This window comes from Triturus cristatus, chromosome 3_2 (assembly GCF_964204655.1).
Source record: "Triturus cristatus chromosome 3_2, aTriCri1.1, whole genome shotgun sequence".
In the NCBI taxonomy this organism is placed as follows: Eukaryota; Metazoa; Chordata; class Amphibia; order Caudata; family Salamandridae; genus Triturus; species Triturus cristatus.
In genome coordinates, this window is record NC_140584.1 from 659,010,194 (window position 1) to 659,026,772 (window position 16,579).

Below are 16,579 nucleotides of genomic sequence, written 5' to 3' on the forward strand. Positions count from 1 at the left end.
CTAACGCCATATATAACTCTCAAATAAATAAATAAGTTACAGTAAGAGATGATAGTTGCAGCTCCTACAAATGGCTGAATTGCGATATAAAGCTCTACATAACAAGTATTAGTACTATTGTTTGAACTGCAAGGGCATATGTAAGAAACACAATAACAAGCATTTGCAATGCAATAGGTCTCGTATTTACGAGAGTTTGAGCTATTGGCATTGTAAATGACAATGCCTTTTATTTATGTGTTGATTTTTAAAACATAAATAAAAGGCATTTAACAATGCCAATAGCTTAAACTCTCGCAAATGCGAGACGTATTACATTGCAAATGCTTGTTCTTTTAGGCATGGCAACTGTAAATTGCTACTGAGCTGCCCCATTCTACAAAGAATGTGCTGTAATGCACTTGATATACTATGTTAATTTATTGCCCCAAGATTGATGCCTACCATTTTGGAAGGGAAAAAAAGGTCCCACTTTATGATCTATGCAAGCATTTACAAGGAGATGCATGCATACGTCATCATCCTGAAGCTGCGGTCATGATGCTCACGCATGAATGATGGTGCATACATGTGTATTCATCAATGCACTTTTTTTGCTGATGTCATTCCACATCAGCAAGGAAGCAGTTTTTAATTCTTTTTTCTCTATTCGTAACAGCTTTTACAAAAAGCACGGGGAGTTCTACAAGGTTGAGTAATGCAATTGAAAGGTGTTAACTATTGGCTGTACCAATGGCTGCTAAAATAAGGAGCTCAAAATTGTGTTCAGCTATTGCTCTTTTGGCTTTTTTAAAATAGGTAAATATTGGATTTGCATTGGAACTATTTCTGTAACTTGAAGAAATGTTTTAATACTGCATAAAAATGTTGGTTCTGATTTGAAAATCGACGCAAGACTCAATTCTTTTGTTGTAATTTGTTTTGCGACTTTGGCCTAATAAATATTTAACTGATTAGCGACAAACTGGGTATCTCATGCTGCCTTGACAAAATAGAAGCAGAGATTAGCCAGTCTTCATTAACAGGAAGACTTTCACCACGTATTAGGGCACCAACTGTACTTTTGGAGCTAATGTAGCTATAGATGCGCGGGGGCTAAAGAAAAGCTAAAGAGGAGGACCTCAAACCGGGTACATTTCGTACTCCATGAAGTGATGTGTCATTAGTTCAATCAGACCACGCACACGTCTCAAGTCCAGAAACCCCACATGATAGAATATCCGGGGACCAGACTTAGCCGTTGGACAACTTTTTAAAAAGATTTTAAAATCCCTCAATAACCTCTGAACAAAAAGTCTTTTAAGCACATTCCTTCTTTAATTTTCTTCCTAAAGCAGAACCACTGAGACTGGTTTCTTCCTCTGAAGAGATAAAATATTTTTCATTAACATGTCTCTCTTAACCTGTCCTTGTCAGCGGGATGTGGAGGAAATAATTCAGTATGGGGGGGGGGGGGGGGGGGGGGGGGGGAGGGTTCTGATAATCTACTCACAATCTATTTCCATCAACTCTAGAATCCACTGGTAATAAAGGGAAAAGCTACAACAGAGGTAGAACAAACTCAAATGCCCACCCAGAGTCTTTAAAGATAGCCTTGAACAGTGATGGCTAAGTAATGTCTTTGGAGCTGGAGAGGGGGAAACTGGGTGTGGGGTTGGGACATATTACAGTAGATCTCGTTCCCTAAAGTCTAAATTCAAATGAGGTAGACAACCTTGAAGAATAAATGACTTCCTGATTTCTCATGACGCCAGCCAGCTGTGCTCCAATAGCTTGTCAGAGGCAGCAGTAAGATACACAAGACAACATTTTGAAGCTACTTTTAGATGGAGGCAAACAGCAACAGCCCCAGATGATGTAGTAGCGGTACATAACCCATCAAAATAAGCTTTTTTGATGTTTCCCATAAAGTTGGAGCAGTCAGCTTCCTCCTGGAACAACTCAAAAAGACGTGAGGCATCCTTAATGTGGTTTGAAATTCACAAGCTGCTATCTCACTATGGGCAAATATTTTTTCATAGTTCTGCTGCAGGCTTGATCATACAAATATACAATTCTGACATAGGAAATTACATGTTGGACACCAAGAAGTCAGTCTTGAAACCAAAATAATGTATGTTCTATAAATATAGTATCCACCAGAAGCAAGGAAGCACTGACTTCTCAAAGATTTTCCTTTCTTTTATCGAAACGGTCCAAACTGCTGATGAAGGGACATCAGTCCAAAATCAGCAGCTTGCAACTACTGAAGCTTGCCAGGATGCCAAGATGTTAGAAGAATGCTAGTGAGTGACCAGAAAAGCATTTCTCCAGCAGAAAACATTTGATATACGTCCTTTCCCTGTGGACACAGGCAGGGTTTGGTGCTACAGGATCGGACTCTGTGTCTTCTGCATTCGTTCTTGTGTTTTCTACATTAGGAAATTCTATGTTTTGCAAATGTTTGATTTGATAGGGCCAGCAACTCTGAGATAGAATAAAAGAGGTTGAGAAGCAGGCAGTACTGCCTCTGATTCAGAGAAAGATGACATCTAGAGAGTAGGATACTTTTCGTGAGAATATGGCCCAAAGCGTTTTGGCATTCAGTGATACCCAAGTCCACAGAAAATCACAATTCAGTCTCATTTCACAAGATGGCCTCCAAACGTAAAACTTAGCAGCAGCTCTCCAACTGCAGACCCAGCATCAGTACTTCAGATGCCAGGAAATAATGGCTCAAAATCCCATGGCTGCCACAGCAGGTAGGCAATAGTATAGTGTGGCAAAGAAAGTAAAACTTTAGACAGATTAGAAAAGGCAGTCCAAGTCGATGCTTGGCTCTACGATTGGTGGAGCCCATGACATTGCCAGAATAGCAAGACCTGCCCGGAAGGCCAATTCTGTATTCCTTTTAGGAAACAGCATTAACAGCAGAAGAACATTTTCGTGGAATAATATTACCTGCAGCATTACTGGAGAAAGTAGCCTAAGAAACCCACCTCAAAACAGCAACAGACTAAAACAATGTCATGAGGCTGTGATAAGTGGCTTCATAGCCATTTAAAATAAGTCAATAACTCCTTTGGATCTGAAAGATTATGTTATCCTTTGAAAGGGGCAAGCTGAGTGGCTTGCCTCTGGGATGAGGCATCACCCTAATATATGTAAAGACTCTGGTGCAGAATACAGATGTGGTGGTGATGAAAGGTTTCTGCAAAAGAATAGACTGAACTGCAAGCAATGAATTTGCAAATAGATTTTCATTGTCAACGTTCTCCTGCCTGAAATCAAAGTTTATAATTTGTAATGAGCCCCAATTCAACTCTATGAAGCACTGCACACAGAACCAGACAGAGAAAAAATAATAGAGCATGAAAGACTGCTACAGAAATCTAACCAGCAAAGCAACGAATATCATCATAAACATGCTGGGCTTATAAGCAACCAACATTATGTATAATTTATCAGTTTCTCTTGAATTTGAAACCGAAAACAAAATGTGGAATAATATCATGCGAAATTAACAAGCACCATCAATTCTAAACTGAGGTCTTTAAAGCCTGCAATTTGTAGAACACATGAATGAACATCTTACCGTACCCAGTTTTTTTTAGATTATCAGAATAATTTTCCACGGATATGTTCACTCTAACCCTATGAAATAGGCACTTTACAAATCCTTCCCGTTCAACCCTCGCTTCATTTACCTGCCTTTTACATAGGCATTTTTCAGTTTTGGGGAATGACACTAACTATAAAGATTAAGGCATCTTACTCATATTTTCTTCATCGTCTACATCCATGATGAAATGCTTTTCTTGTTTCCGTGACTGGTACAGCTTGCTTCTCTCTAAAAAAACAAAAAACGGTTTTAATCTTTAACACTACACAGAACAGAAGAATAGATCAGTAAAAGTGCAAAGTAACTATTTACCTAAATAGAAGTTATACACAACATTAATTAGTGAATAAACGGATGTTCTGCAAGACAGCCTCTAGTTAGAACCACATTTTGGAGAGGGAAGATTTGATATTGCCACATTTAGTTCCATACTGAAATGCACCATTTCACGTTGGTCTACAGATAGGATTTTGTATTAATTACTTATTTAAAGTGAAAAATGTTAATAGGTGTGTATGGGTGCAGCCTCGACTTACAATTGACAGGTATTTGTTAACATTCTTAGATGGCTTGAATGTCCCGGTAAGATCCATAGTCATGCTCTTGGGGTCAAAACATACACAAGGAGTAGTTTCTTACCTGTAACTCCAGTTCTGTAGTAGGGGTATCTCTGTTATAGTCATAATCTATGAATAATCCCCGCCCATGTGCGGGGACCCCGGAGCAATCAAAAATATCTCTTAAGCTGTCCCGCATTTGCAAACCTGCAAAGACACTTAAAAGACAGACAAAATAATACAGTCTAATCACCACAAGGCTGCACTGGCCAGCACTTCCTCTGAAGTGAACACAAAAGCCAAAATAAAGTTGAAATGTCATTTTTATTCACATTTGACATGTTTCTTTATTATCACACACTCCCTTCACCAAAATCCCTTTAAACAATAGAGAGGAAGGGGTGGACAGACAAGCCCTATAGGCTGTCATTATGTGTCTGCTAAAGGGATACCGTGCCTTTAAGAAACTCTCCAGAGACCCCCGGTATCCCAGGATGCACAGCCAACACAAGTTACTTTCAGTTCTTTTTGAAGGTGTATAACAACAGGCCTGATACCGTCAGGTTACTCCACCGGGGAGGAGGGAGGGTCGCTTATGACTATAACAGAGATACCCCTACTACAGAACTGGAGTTACAGGTAAGAAACTACTCCTTCTGTAGTAGGGGATCTCTGTGTATAGTCATAATCTATGAATAGAATGGCAAGCCCATCCCAACCAACAAGAAGCGGTGGAGTAAGACCAACCACCAACAAATCACTGTGCAAACAAATTCCTTAGCGAAGCCTGTCCAACCTGCGCATCTGCCCTAGCATCAGAGTCCAGGCAGTAATGCTTTGTAAACGTATGGACTGACTTCCAGGTGGCAGCCTTACAAATGTCAGCAATGGGAACATTCCTAAGCAAAGCGGTGGTAGCCGCCTTTCCTCTAGTCGAATGTGCTGTAGGCTTACCCCCTAATGTTTTATTAGCTTTTTGGTAACAAAGCTGAATACAGGAAACAATCCATCTGGAAATGGACTGCTTTGAGGTAGCTAAACCAGTTCTTACCGAACCATAATTAACAAACAGTTGATCCGACCTGCGGATATCTTTTGTCTTATCCAGGTAGAATTTCAACACCCTACGCACATCAAGTGAATGCAGAGACCTCTCCGCCGGAGAGGAAGGATGCTGAAAAAACGTAGGCAAAGTTATCATCTGATTCACATGGAAATCTGATATCACCTTAGGCAAAAATTTAGGATGGGTACGCATCACTACTTTAGAAGCATGGAAAACAGTATACGGCTCTTGGCAACACAGAGCCTGAATCTCACTCACCCTCCTGGCCGATGTAATGGCTACAAGGAAGGCCGCCTTCCAAGACAAATGCTGCAACGAAGCCTTATGGATAGGTTCAAAAGGCTCCCTCATCAATCTAGATAACACCACATTCAATTCCCAAGGTGGAGAAGGCCTTCTAACAGGGGGAAACACCTTACGCAAACCCTCCAAAAAATCCTTAATCACAGGGATTTGAAAAAATGAGGTTTGAGAAGGGCCCTTCCTATACGCAGTCAGAGCTGCGAGATGAACCTTAATAGATTGAAAATTAAGCCCAGACTGAGCTAACTGCAGCAGATAAGGCAAAATAACGTCTTCTTTACAGGATGTAGGGTCAAAGTCCTTCGCCTTGCACCATAAGCAGAATCTCTTCCACTTATAGGCGTAGGAAGTCCTCGTAGACGGTCTCTTAGCCTCTTTCAAGATCTCCATACAGTCCTGAGGCAGGTTCAAGTGTCCATACTGCACTAGCTCAGGAGCCATGCTGCCAAACTCAAGGACGAGAGATTGGGGTGAACCATCTGCCCTCCGAACTTCGTGAGGAGGTCCGGCCGGCACGGCAGGCGCCGGTGTGGCAGAACAGACCGGTGAAGAAGGTCGGTGAACCACCATTGTCTCGGCCACTCCGGAGCAATCAGGATCATTCTGGCTCTGGATTGCGACAGCTTGATCAGCACCGCCGGAATCAGGGGAATGGGTGGAAAGGCGTAGAGAAAGCTGTTGGACCAGCTGATCCATAGTGCATTCCCCAGCGTCCCTGGTTGGTAGTACCTGGACGCGAAGTCGCGGCATTTGCTGTTTTCTGCCGTAGCGAACAGATCTATATCCGGAGTGCCCCATTCTGCGAAGACGTCTCTTAGCACGTCGTCGTTTAGCACCCACTCGTGGTTCTCTTGAACGAGTCTGCTGAGCGCGTCTGCTTGGGCATTCTGCACTCCCGGCAGGTGGGTCGCCGTGATCGTCAGATTCCTGGCCACCAGCCAGTTCCAGATCGCCTGTGCCTCCCGAGACAGGGTGCGTGACCGGGAGCCCCCCTGCTTGTTGAGGTAATACATGGTCGTAGTATTGTCCGTCTGAACCAGCAGGGAGGACGTCCTGAAGGAGGGATGGAACGCCTTCAAGGCCAAGTGTACTGCTCTGAGTTCCAAAAAGTTGATATGGTAGGTCGTCTCCATCTGCGACCATATCCCCTGAATCTGAAGAGGGCCCGAATGCGCTCCCCAGCCCTGGAGAGACGCATCGGTCACTATGGTCTGGGCCGGAATGTCCTTGTGAAAAGGAGTCCCCTTGCAGACATTCTCTGGGGAACACCACCATTTCAGAGACTGCCGAGCGTGCTGAGACAACTGGATCTTGTCCTCCCAACGCCCCCTCCTCTGGTCCCATTGAACCTCCAGACATTCCTGCAGGGGCCTCATATGCAGACGTGCATTGGGGGTGAGGAAGATGCAAGAAGCCATCGACCCCAGTAATGAAGACACCGTCCTCACTGTAGGAGAGCGGGCTGAGATGAGATGCAGAGCCTTCCCACGGATCGATAAGCGTCTCTCCTCCGAAGGACACACGCTTGCGGTCAAGGTATTGACTGAAGCCCCCAAGTACTGGAGACACTGCACAGGGATCGGCACTGACTTCGTCATGTTGATGTGCAGCCCCAGACGGTGAAGCAAAGCCGCCGTCCTGTTGAAATGGCACTGGGCTTCCTGATAAGTGGACGCTTTGATCAACCAGTCGTCCAGGTAAGGGTACACAAACACCTTGGTCTTCCGCAGGTGTGCCGCGACCACTGCCATGCACTTGGAGAACGTCCGTGGAGCAGACTTCAGGCCAAACGGGAGTACAGAATACTGGTAATGGTTGTTGCCTACCAGAAACCTCAGGAACTTGTGATGCTTTGGTGCGATCGGCACATGAAAGTAAGCGTCCTGCAGATCTATGGCGCACAGCCAGTCTCCTCGATGCAACTGAGGGTAAATCTGATGCAGGGACAACATACGGAACTTTTCTCGGCGGATCCACCTGTTTGCGTGACGCAGATCCAGAATAGGCCTGAACTCGTTCTTGTCTTTTTTTCTTACGAGAAAGAACCGTGAGTAGAGACCTTTTCCTTTTTGCTTCAAAGGAACAGCTTCTATCGCCTTCTTTTTTAACAGAACGTCCGCCTCCCGCTGGAGCTCCCGCACCATGGTGGAGGAGCGCACTGGTGGAATCTGTGGAGGCGAACTGGTGAAACGAAGACAGTAGCCATTGCAAACAATATTCAGCACCCACTTGTCCTGTGTTATTGTCCTCCACTCTGCCAGGTAGTGTTGAATACTTCCCCCCACCGGAGCGGGTAACGGATGAGGGGGAAGTAACTTTTCAGGGCTTCGACCCGGACGGGCCTTTGTTCCCCGCCGAGGACTGATGCTGGCCTCTGCCCCTCTGGCGCTTCTGAAAGGGCTGCCTCTGGTACTGCTGCTGTTGCTGGGGGCCCGACTGACGCCCTTGGCCCCTCTGCTTGGTGTAGCGCCTGCCCGAGGAACGGAAGGACCTCCTCTGCTCCTTAGGCCGCTCCAGCCCCACCGCCTTCAGAGTTTCCGCCTCAGCCTTCATGCGGGCCATCTCGTCATCCGCATGTGACCCGAATAGCGTCGTGCCAGAGAATGGTAGATTGGCGATCTTCTGCTGCGCTTCCGGCTTGAGCGGAGTCAGCCGCAGCCAGGAATGCCTCCTCATATGTATGCCGTGGCAGTACCCATGGGCCGCCAGCAGCGACACGTCCCCCGCCGCACTGATGATCTGATTAGAGACCATCATGCCCTCGTTCAGCACCTCTTGAAAATCCTCCCTCTTGTCTCTGGGCAGGGAGGCCGCGAACTGTTGCAAGGAGTCCCAAAGAGACCTGTCATAGCGCCCCAACAGAGCGGAGGCGCTAGCGGCCTTCATCGTAGTAGCCGACGTGGAGCACATCCTCCTCCCCAAGGAGTCCATTTTGCGACTCTCCTTATCCGGGGGAGCCGTGGAGGAAGGCGTCGTAGAGTGTTGCTTACGAGCCGCCGCCACGATAACAGAATCCGGTGGGGGTTCCACTCTGAGGAACGCCGGATCCGAGTCAGGGGCCCTGTACTTCTTTGACAGTCTCGAGGGCGCCGGCTTCACCACGGCCGGCGTTAAGAACACCTCCATCGCCGGTTCCTCCAGTCCTGGGACCAGCGGGAGGAGGGGGCGCGACAGATGTACTTTATGTAAAGTCTCAAAAATCACAGAAGTAGTGGGAATAGGGGTAGTCACTGATATCCCCAACTTCGCAGCCCCTCTCAGCAACACCTCCTAGAACGTGGCAATGTCATCCACTGGAGAGACGCGGGTAGGAGGCGTCTCCGACAGCGAGGGAGAATACTTGCCAGCCCCAGAAGAGTACGTGCCCCTCGACCCTCTGGAACGAGACCGATACCTGCGTCGACCATGTCCAGAGCGAGTGGAGGATCTGCGCCTACTCCGTGATCGCCTGCGAGGGCGAGGGCGAGAGCGAGATCTCTGCCGGTGAGGAACCCTCGGGGGAGGAGGCGGTGGCTGCGGTGGCGAAGCAGGCAGCTGAGGCACGGGCAGAGGCAGCGGAGGAGGTGGAGGAGGAGGAAGAGGAGGAGGAGGAAGAGGAGGAGGCGGAGGAGGAGGAGGAGGCAGGGCAGGCACCGGTGGAGGCGCCGGTGGAAGGTCGGGCACCGGAGGCAAAGGCGGCCGCTGGGTACGCAGCGGGGTCAGATGGTCTGAAGCCCCATCACTTCTAGCCGGAGAGCCCCCATCATCATTGTCCGGGCTCGCGGCCACTCTCCTCTTCTTGGCGGGCCTGTCCCGCGGGGAAGCCACCGAAGGCGAACGTCCGCGCCTCCCCGATCCCCGACTGGAGATCGTAATCACCGAGGACGTATTCCCCGATGTCTGGGACGTCGAACTGTACGTCGACCTCGAACGGCGTCTCTTCGCCCTCGACGAGTGCCGCCCCGCAGTCGATCGTCCTCTCGACGTCGAACCAAGTCTCCTCGACGTCGACCCATGCCTCCTCGGCGTCGAGCCCCGCCTTGATCGCCGTCGCCGGGGTGTCCGCCTCGACGTCGACTTCTGGCGTCTCGACGTCGACCGCCAGTGTCTCGGCGTCGACCGCTGCGATCTTGACGTCGATCGTTGGTATCTCGACGTCGATCGTTGATGTCTCGACGTCGATCGTTGATGTCTCGACGTCGATCGTTGATGTCTCGACGTCGACCTGCGTCTCGGCGTCGACCTCGACGGCGGGCGCCGGGATCTCGGCGTCGACTCCGTCAGCGTCGAGCCGTGGGTAGACGGCGGCGAGTGAAGTCCATGGGGCTCGGTACGACGTCGATGTGTTGTGGACGTCGACCGTGACACCTGCGACGGCGACCCGGTCCCGGGTCTCGCCGGCCCCTCCCTCGACGTCGAACGCCGAGGCTGCCGCGACCCAGAGCCCTGGATTGACGGCGAACATACCGGTGCCTTCTCTCTCGCCGTCGACGCCTTCGAACGCGACCTACCAGCCGGTAGGCGCCGTCTCTGCTCCTTGCTCTGCCCGGAGGTCCCTCCAGGGGCTGAAGCATGGGCGGAGGAGGGGGAATGGGACCCTCCACGTCCTGAAGTCCCACCGGTCCTCTGCTTCTCCTGTCCCTGAAGGCGAGTCTTCTCCCTGTCCCTCAGGGTCCTTTTCGAAAAGGTGCTGCAGATGTCACAGGCAGCTGGGACATGTGAGGGCGACAGGCAGAGGATACACACCTCATGTGGGTCCGTCTTAGCCTTCTTCCTCCCACACTCAGGGCATTTATCGAATAAAGCCATGCTGAGAGTGGGCCAAAACTGCTCCAGATTGCAGGCAGTAGTAGACAAAGGCTTTAGACGTCGAATGAAACCACTTTTAATCCAAAAAATCCGATTTTAATCAATTAAACCACCCAAAAGGGTAGAGCTCAAGCTCCAGGGTCCTGCTAGCAGGAGCCGGAAAAAAGAACTGAAAGTAACTTGTGTTGGCTGTGCATCCTGGGATACCGGGGGTCTCTGGAGAGTTTCTTAAAGGCACGGTATCCCTTTAGCAGACACATAATGACAGCCTATAGGGCTTGTCTGTCCACCCCTTCCTCTCTATTGTTTAAAGGGATTTTGGTGAAGGGAGTGTGTGATAATAAAGGAACATGTCAAATGTGAATAAAAATGACATTTCAACTTTATTTTGGCTTTTGTGTTCACTTCAGAGGAAGTGCTGGCCAGTGCAGCCTTGTGGTGATTAGGCTGTATTATTTTGTCTGTCTCTTAAGTGTCTTTGCAGGTTTGCAAATGCGGGACAGCTTAAGAGATATTTTTGATTGCTCCGGGGTCCCCGCACATGGGCGGGGATTATTCATAGATTATGACTATACACAGAGATCCCCTACTACAGAACATGAATACTGATTGCCTCAGCTTGAATCATATAAACATCATGGTTTTGAATGAATTCCCATTTGTAATGTCATACAATCCATTGCTCATTTTAATGTTATCCGTTTCAATAGAAACGAAAGAACCCCACACTCTGCACTATTCCTCATTTGATGTATTTTGGTAGGACGTTTTGCAAATTTAATACATTCTACATTAGTGGATCCCATGTTTGTGTTTTATGCTTTTCTCAAATGCGTTTGCCCTACGTTTAATATCAATAAACCATACTCTAGCAAAACAATGCTAAAATCAATGGAAACTAATCACTAATATGTGTAATCAAGTCAGCTCAGAAGAGATTCAAACTAGTGCCATTGTAGCTGGACAAAGTCTGAAAGTGGAGATTTTATCATACCTCAGCTGAGTGAGCTTTCTGAGGGATGCTTCCCTCCCAAATGACTGTGTGCCGCCCCAGAAAGAAAATCTGAAGCATAGCCTGTGCTTGCAGAATATGGAAGATGGGAGTGGGACCTCTGCTGAACAGGCAGCATTAGAAGAGTGAAGGTGTACTGCATTTTCATTTGTGATAATCGTTAAGGTCTGTAATAAAGTGTGCATTTTTTTCTGCATTTGTGGAAATCAATGTGTGAGAAAATAAAAATTGATTGTAAAACATTATAAACTCAATAAGATAGTATACAGATTATAAACTCAATAGAACTATATCTAAATAAGAGGTTTAAAGAAAACATTTAAAGGAAAAAAATCCTAAAGATCAGCTGTTAAACACATGATCACACCAATACACCATTAACTGCACAGTATTCAATCCTACATCACAGCAAGTTACCACTATCTGACCTAATACAATACGTGGTTGGCTACACCTAATAAACCATCCATCAGGCAATACCAAATAGACAATGCAGATTAGAAGTTTTTTATCCTAAACATCCCTAGTATCAAGACAAACTAAAAACAATAGCCTATTTCTCTGAGAATCAAATGTTCTGGATACTGAAAGTTCACTTTTTCATAAATCACTAATAAGGCAATGTCTTGCAACTGTATTTATACAGCCCTTCTTAATCCTGACAAAAAGCCAGAGCTATTTTCAGAGTACAGTGCAAAAGTGTCCTGCGATAATTTATCAGTACAGTCTACCATACATGTTGTCGTTTTCTGTAGATTCTATACTGAACTAAGGAAAGTATGTATCCTAACAATTCTAAAATCGTTGGGGCATCGCCAATGTCGTACGGCCTTCGGCAATGTTGTACGGCCCGTATTGCATTACAACTCCAGGATAATGAATTCAAGAGTTTATAAGATAGCAATGTTCTTAAAGCAAGTACTTAGTTTAAAGAAGTATGGTTAATTAACTTACTGATCTTAGAATCTGGTACTGGTATAATATAATGAATTATTTTATATTTTAAAATGAATTGTATCTAAGATTATCTCTTTTTGCGTTTTTAATTTTTATGTAATGAATTGTGTGCTTTTTATGTGCTTTTATGATTGTCTGAAACAGAAATCGAATAAAGTTGTCTTTGACCTTGACCATAAATCACTAATAAGGCAATGTCTTGCAATTGTATTTATACAGCGCTTCCTAATCCTGACGAAAAACCAGAGCTATTTTCAGAGTACACGTTGCACAATATTCCCTATATTTTGGCCAATGATTGAGAGCTCACTGGATTGAACATAGACTTTAATTCTGTGCGATCTGCAGGCACCTCGTCCACCAATGTCATACGTTTATCATCCAGAAGAGAAACTCTGACATGCAGATCATTTTCGGGGGGAAAATACAGCCAGACAGCCATCTGTCAGAGGCTGGTTAGCCAATAAACTCACTAGATTGACTAACCTGACATCCTGGGTACAGCTGGATCAATGAAGGATGCCTGATCTCAGATGCCTAACTGCGCTCTCCATAACAAGCACTGGATAAGCTTAATCTGAGAACGCAGAGGGAAGGAGAGAAATAGGATTAAAGAGAAGCTATGACAACTGCGTCTGCAAGTGGCTGTGCTGCTGTGTTCCTTCACACTGCTCTGCTTGGTGATGCCCCTCCCTGCTTTTAATGTGCTGCCTCTCTTACTTCGATTAAATTCTCTGGGCGTGTCACCTGTTTTTACTAAAGCCTTTTCGCTAGCATGAATGTCCAACCTCGAAGATTTTTCAACTGTAGTTCTGAACTCTGGACTTGGTGCTTGAGAGTTTGCCCACATGTACCTTAGTCTCTGAGCACCTTGCATTATCAAACTCGCTAACAAGTTGTTAGCTTTATCAGGCTGTTAGGTCCTATTCCTGTCACAACGGCCTACTCAAACAATTATGCTTAGTCTCACACCATGTCTCACAAATGTTCTGTTAACTGGAAGATTAGTCTACCTGTGGTATTCCCTCCTGTTCTCTGTCACATTAGTTATCTTTCAAGCACTTCTGTGAGGGGAACTGTGATGTCATATGTTGGAGGTCCCATGGGGATGGAAAGTGACTTCGAGGTGGAGATTTGACATTTGAAAGGGAAGCGGTTTGTGGACGGATGGGATCTTCATTGATTAAAGGACTTAAAGCTTTCACAGTTCCCTGGAGCTCATTTGATGTCTTCAACTTACAAAGAGCCTGACTTTGAAATGCTACACTCTCCTTTTAGGCAAGATGTTAACCGTGCATAACGTAGCTTAGGACCAATTGTACTCAGAGTCTTTTCTTTTACAGGTTTCATATTACTGGAATCGGTGAAGACCAGGGATGCTGTCCGCTGGGATGACTGGACAATCAAGACTGAAGTCGTCCCAGAAAGCTGAACAGGATTGTGCAGGTAGTCTGATACCCGAACAGGGGCTTGCCTCTGCTGAGTTCCCAATAGCCAAGCATGGTGTATCAGACAGGTGTGCCTTTTAAAGGCTCTGGATTTGAAATGGCCACCAAGAAGATAACAGAAGGCTCTGCATTCAAAATGGCTATGGAGAAGAATCCTGAAGGTTATGGATTCAAAAATGGGCACCAACAACTTTCCAAAAGATTCCAGAAGATTCTGGATTCAAAATGGCTGTGAGAAGATTTCATAAGGTTTAGATTAAAAAATGACCACCAAGAAATTTCCAGAAGATTCTCAAGGTAGGCAACATGGTGCAAGAGGGCAAAATCGGATTGGTGGTGAATTCTATGGACAGATTGCCTTTAACGGATAACTTAAATGCTTGATGTCACCCCTGACCGCTGTGTATGCCTCGAGTTACATGTGTCTCTGTGTTCTTGACTGCTCCTAATGGCCATGACACTAATCCCTTGTGTTGTGTATGACTGCAATGTTTCAGGGGCCCCTGGTGATCTTGCAGAAATAGAACTGACTCAGGGCAGGGCACATTAGGGGGCTGTCCTTCTCTGTGCCACGTTGACAACCAAAAAGATGCTTGCATACATCTTCACAAGCTTTCATGACAAACTCTCAACATGATTCACTACCAAGCAGAGGCATTTCTGTCTTGGTATTGCCCTGAATTAATACATTTTAGACTGGAAATAAAAGCACCACACAGTAGGTCACAACATAATTAACCACCATTGACACCATCCGCCAAAAACACATATATTATATTTAATTCCTTCACAATGTCCCACCGTAAATCAAAATACCACATAGAAACTATATCCATGTAAAAGTAGAGGCAATACTGAAAAAACACACAGAAATTAGCTAAAGATTTTTTTTCTGGCTCAATCTATAGTCTTAAAATGCTATCACTCGCTGCATGGATCATTCTGTTACAGTACTAATTTAAACACTTTCAGCTGAAAAAGACGTACTAATGAAAACAAAGGGAAAATAAAAAACAGAATGGAAATTGAAATGTAGACAGTGTTTGAACACAGAGGGCAAGCTTCCAATTTGACTGTTAGCTTCAACATGCTCTTTATACAAAGTGCTAATACAGATGCTTGGGCCAAATGTACTAAGAATGAAGTAGGTAAAAGTGGTTTCAAATTGTGCATGACTTTTGCTGAATCCAATTTGCTTTTGCGAACCAACCTATATACTAATAGGTCTTTGTAAATTCAGATGTGTAGTGGGTCGTAATATGACCTGGCTCATAAATATTAAAGAGTTAAGTCACAATTTGTGTCTCACCTTGAATTGCGTCCGTCACAGGGATGATAGCTTGCTGAAGTCAGCAGACCAGAACGTCTGTGACTGTTTTTAAATAAAGCAAATTTTAAAAATGTAACCCGTTTTTTTTTTTTTTTTTTTTTTTTAAAAACCTTTATTCGTATAAGTCAGATACACAGCTATTCAGCCGACATCCCGGAGGTTCGGCAGCTAATCAGTCGACACATGAAGTCCTCCATAGCTCTAATGCAGGATAAAGACAAAGGTTTCATTTTTGAAAACTACCTACAATAAACACAACAAGCAAGGCAGTATACACCACAAGTTCGTGCCAGTTCCCAACGGGGGCGCGGCCCCATTTCCAACATCAAATCAAAGCCACCGATCGGGAGGATGAGGGAGAAGCAGAGGCGCTAACATTCTAACGGAGGTGCATCAGAAAGACCCAAGTCGGAAGTGAGGCTAGGGGGAAAGTTGCTCCTCTGGTGGTTCAATGGCAGGAGGCAGACATATGCCCCCCCTTTCTTGGTTCCAACTTCCCCATACCTTATGCCATTTCTTAGGCCTCCCCCGTGCACTATACACCGTTTTCTCACGAAACATGCTCCAGTCCATGTTGTCCTTCCATGCATCCAGGGTGGGCGGGCTATGAGAGCCCCACAGTCATGCTATATCTCGCTTAGCCACCATATTGCCTAGGGTCGCCCATTGAGTCTGCGCTGCGTCATAATCTGTAGGACCCCACACATTCAAAAGACAGCACCGCGCCTCTGAGTGCAGTACAATACCCGTGACCTCCTGCATCACAACGTGAATCCGCTTCCAAAAGTCCGCAATCACACCACACTCCCATATGATATGTAGAAAGGTGCCCACCATCCCGCAGCCCCTCTTACATAGCCCATCCTCGGAAAAACCCATATGGACCAGCCGGGGCCCAGTGACATAAACTCTGTGCAGTATCTTAAGCTGGACCAGCCGTAGTCTGGCGGGGATCGCGACCTCCTTAGTAGAGGAGACGGCGTATTGCCAATCCTCATCGTCCAGCTCAAGGCCGTCCCTAGTCCACTGATCCCGCACCCCCAGGAGGAGGTCGGTCCGGACGTTCACAAGCTTTTTGTAGATTAGGGAGATTGTGCTCTCCGGCATATGGCCGTCCAGGATCCGGTCCTCCAAGGGAGAGGACTCAGGCACCTTTTCCCCCTCAACGAGGACCGACCGCAGCGCATGGCGCACCTGCGCATACCGGAAATATTCCGTGCCCTCCAGCGCATATTCCGTCCGTAGCTCGTCAAACGACTTAATCCGCCCCTTGGCCAGCAGGTCCCCCACCCTGGAGATGCCAATCAGATCCCATTTCTCGAATCCCTTAGAGTGCCAAAGTTTCCCCAGCATATCGGAGTCATACAACGGAGTGGCGAGGGTGAGCCTATCTTTCCAGCCCAACGAGTTCGTGACTGTCTTCCACACGTTCACCGCCACCCCGGTCGGCCCCGTGAGGGACCCAGCCGGGGGCCTCGAGTAAAGTGCTCTATAGTAGCCACCCCCACGCAGCAACC

At 46.5% G+C, this 16,579-nt stretch overlaps 1 protein-coding gene across 17 annotated transcripts in view; it reads right to left on the reverse strand.

The window, feature by feature from the left end:
* ADARB1 (adenosine deaminase RNA specific B1) overlaps positions 1–16,579 on the reverse strand; it is a 1,000,448-nt gene that overhangs the window by 182,617 nt on the left and 801,252 nt on the right. For all 17 annotated transcript variants that reach the window (XM_085648625.1, XM_085648621.1, XM_085648623.1 and 14 more), the window contains one exon: positions 3,755–3,829. In XM_085648625.1, coding sequence (XP_085504751.1) covers positions 3,755–3,829 — 75 coding nt within the window. The remainder of the gene's footprint in view (positions 1–3,754; positions 3,830–16,579) is intronic.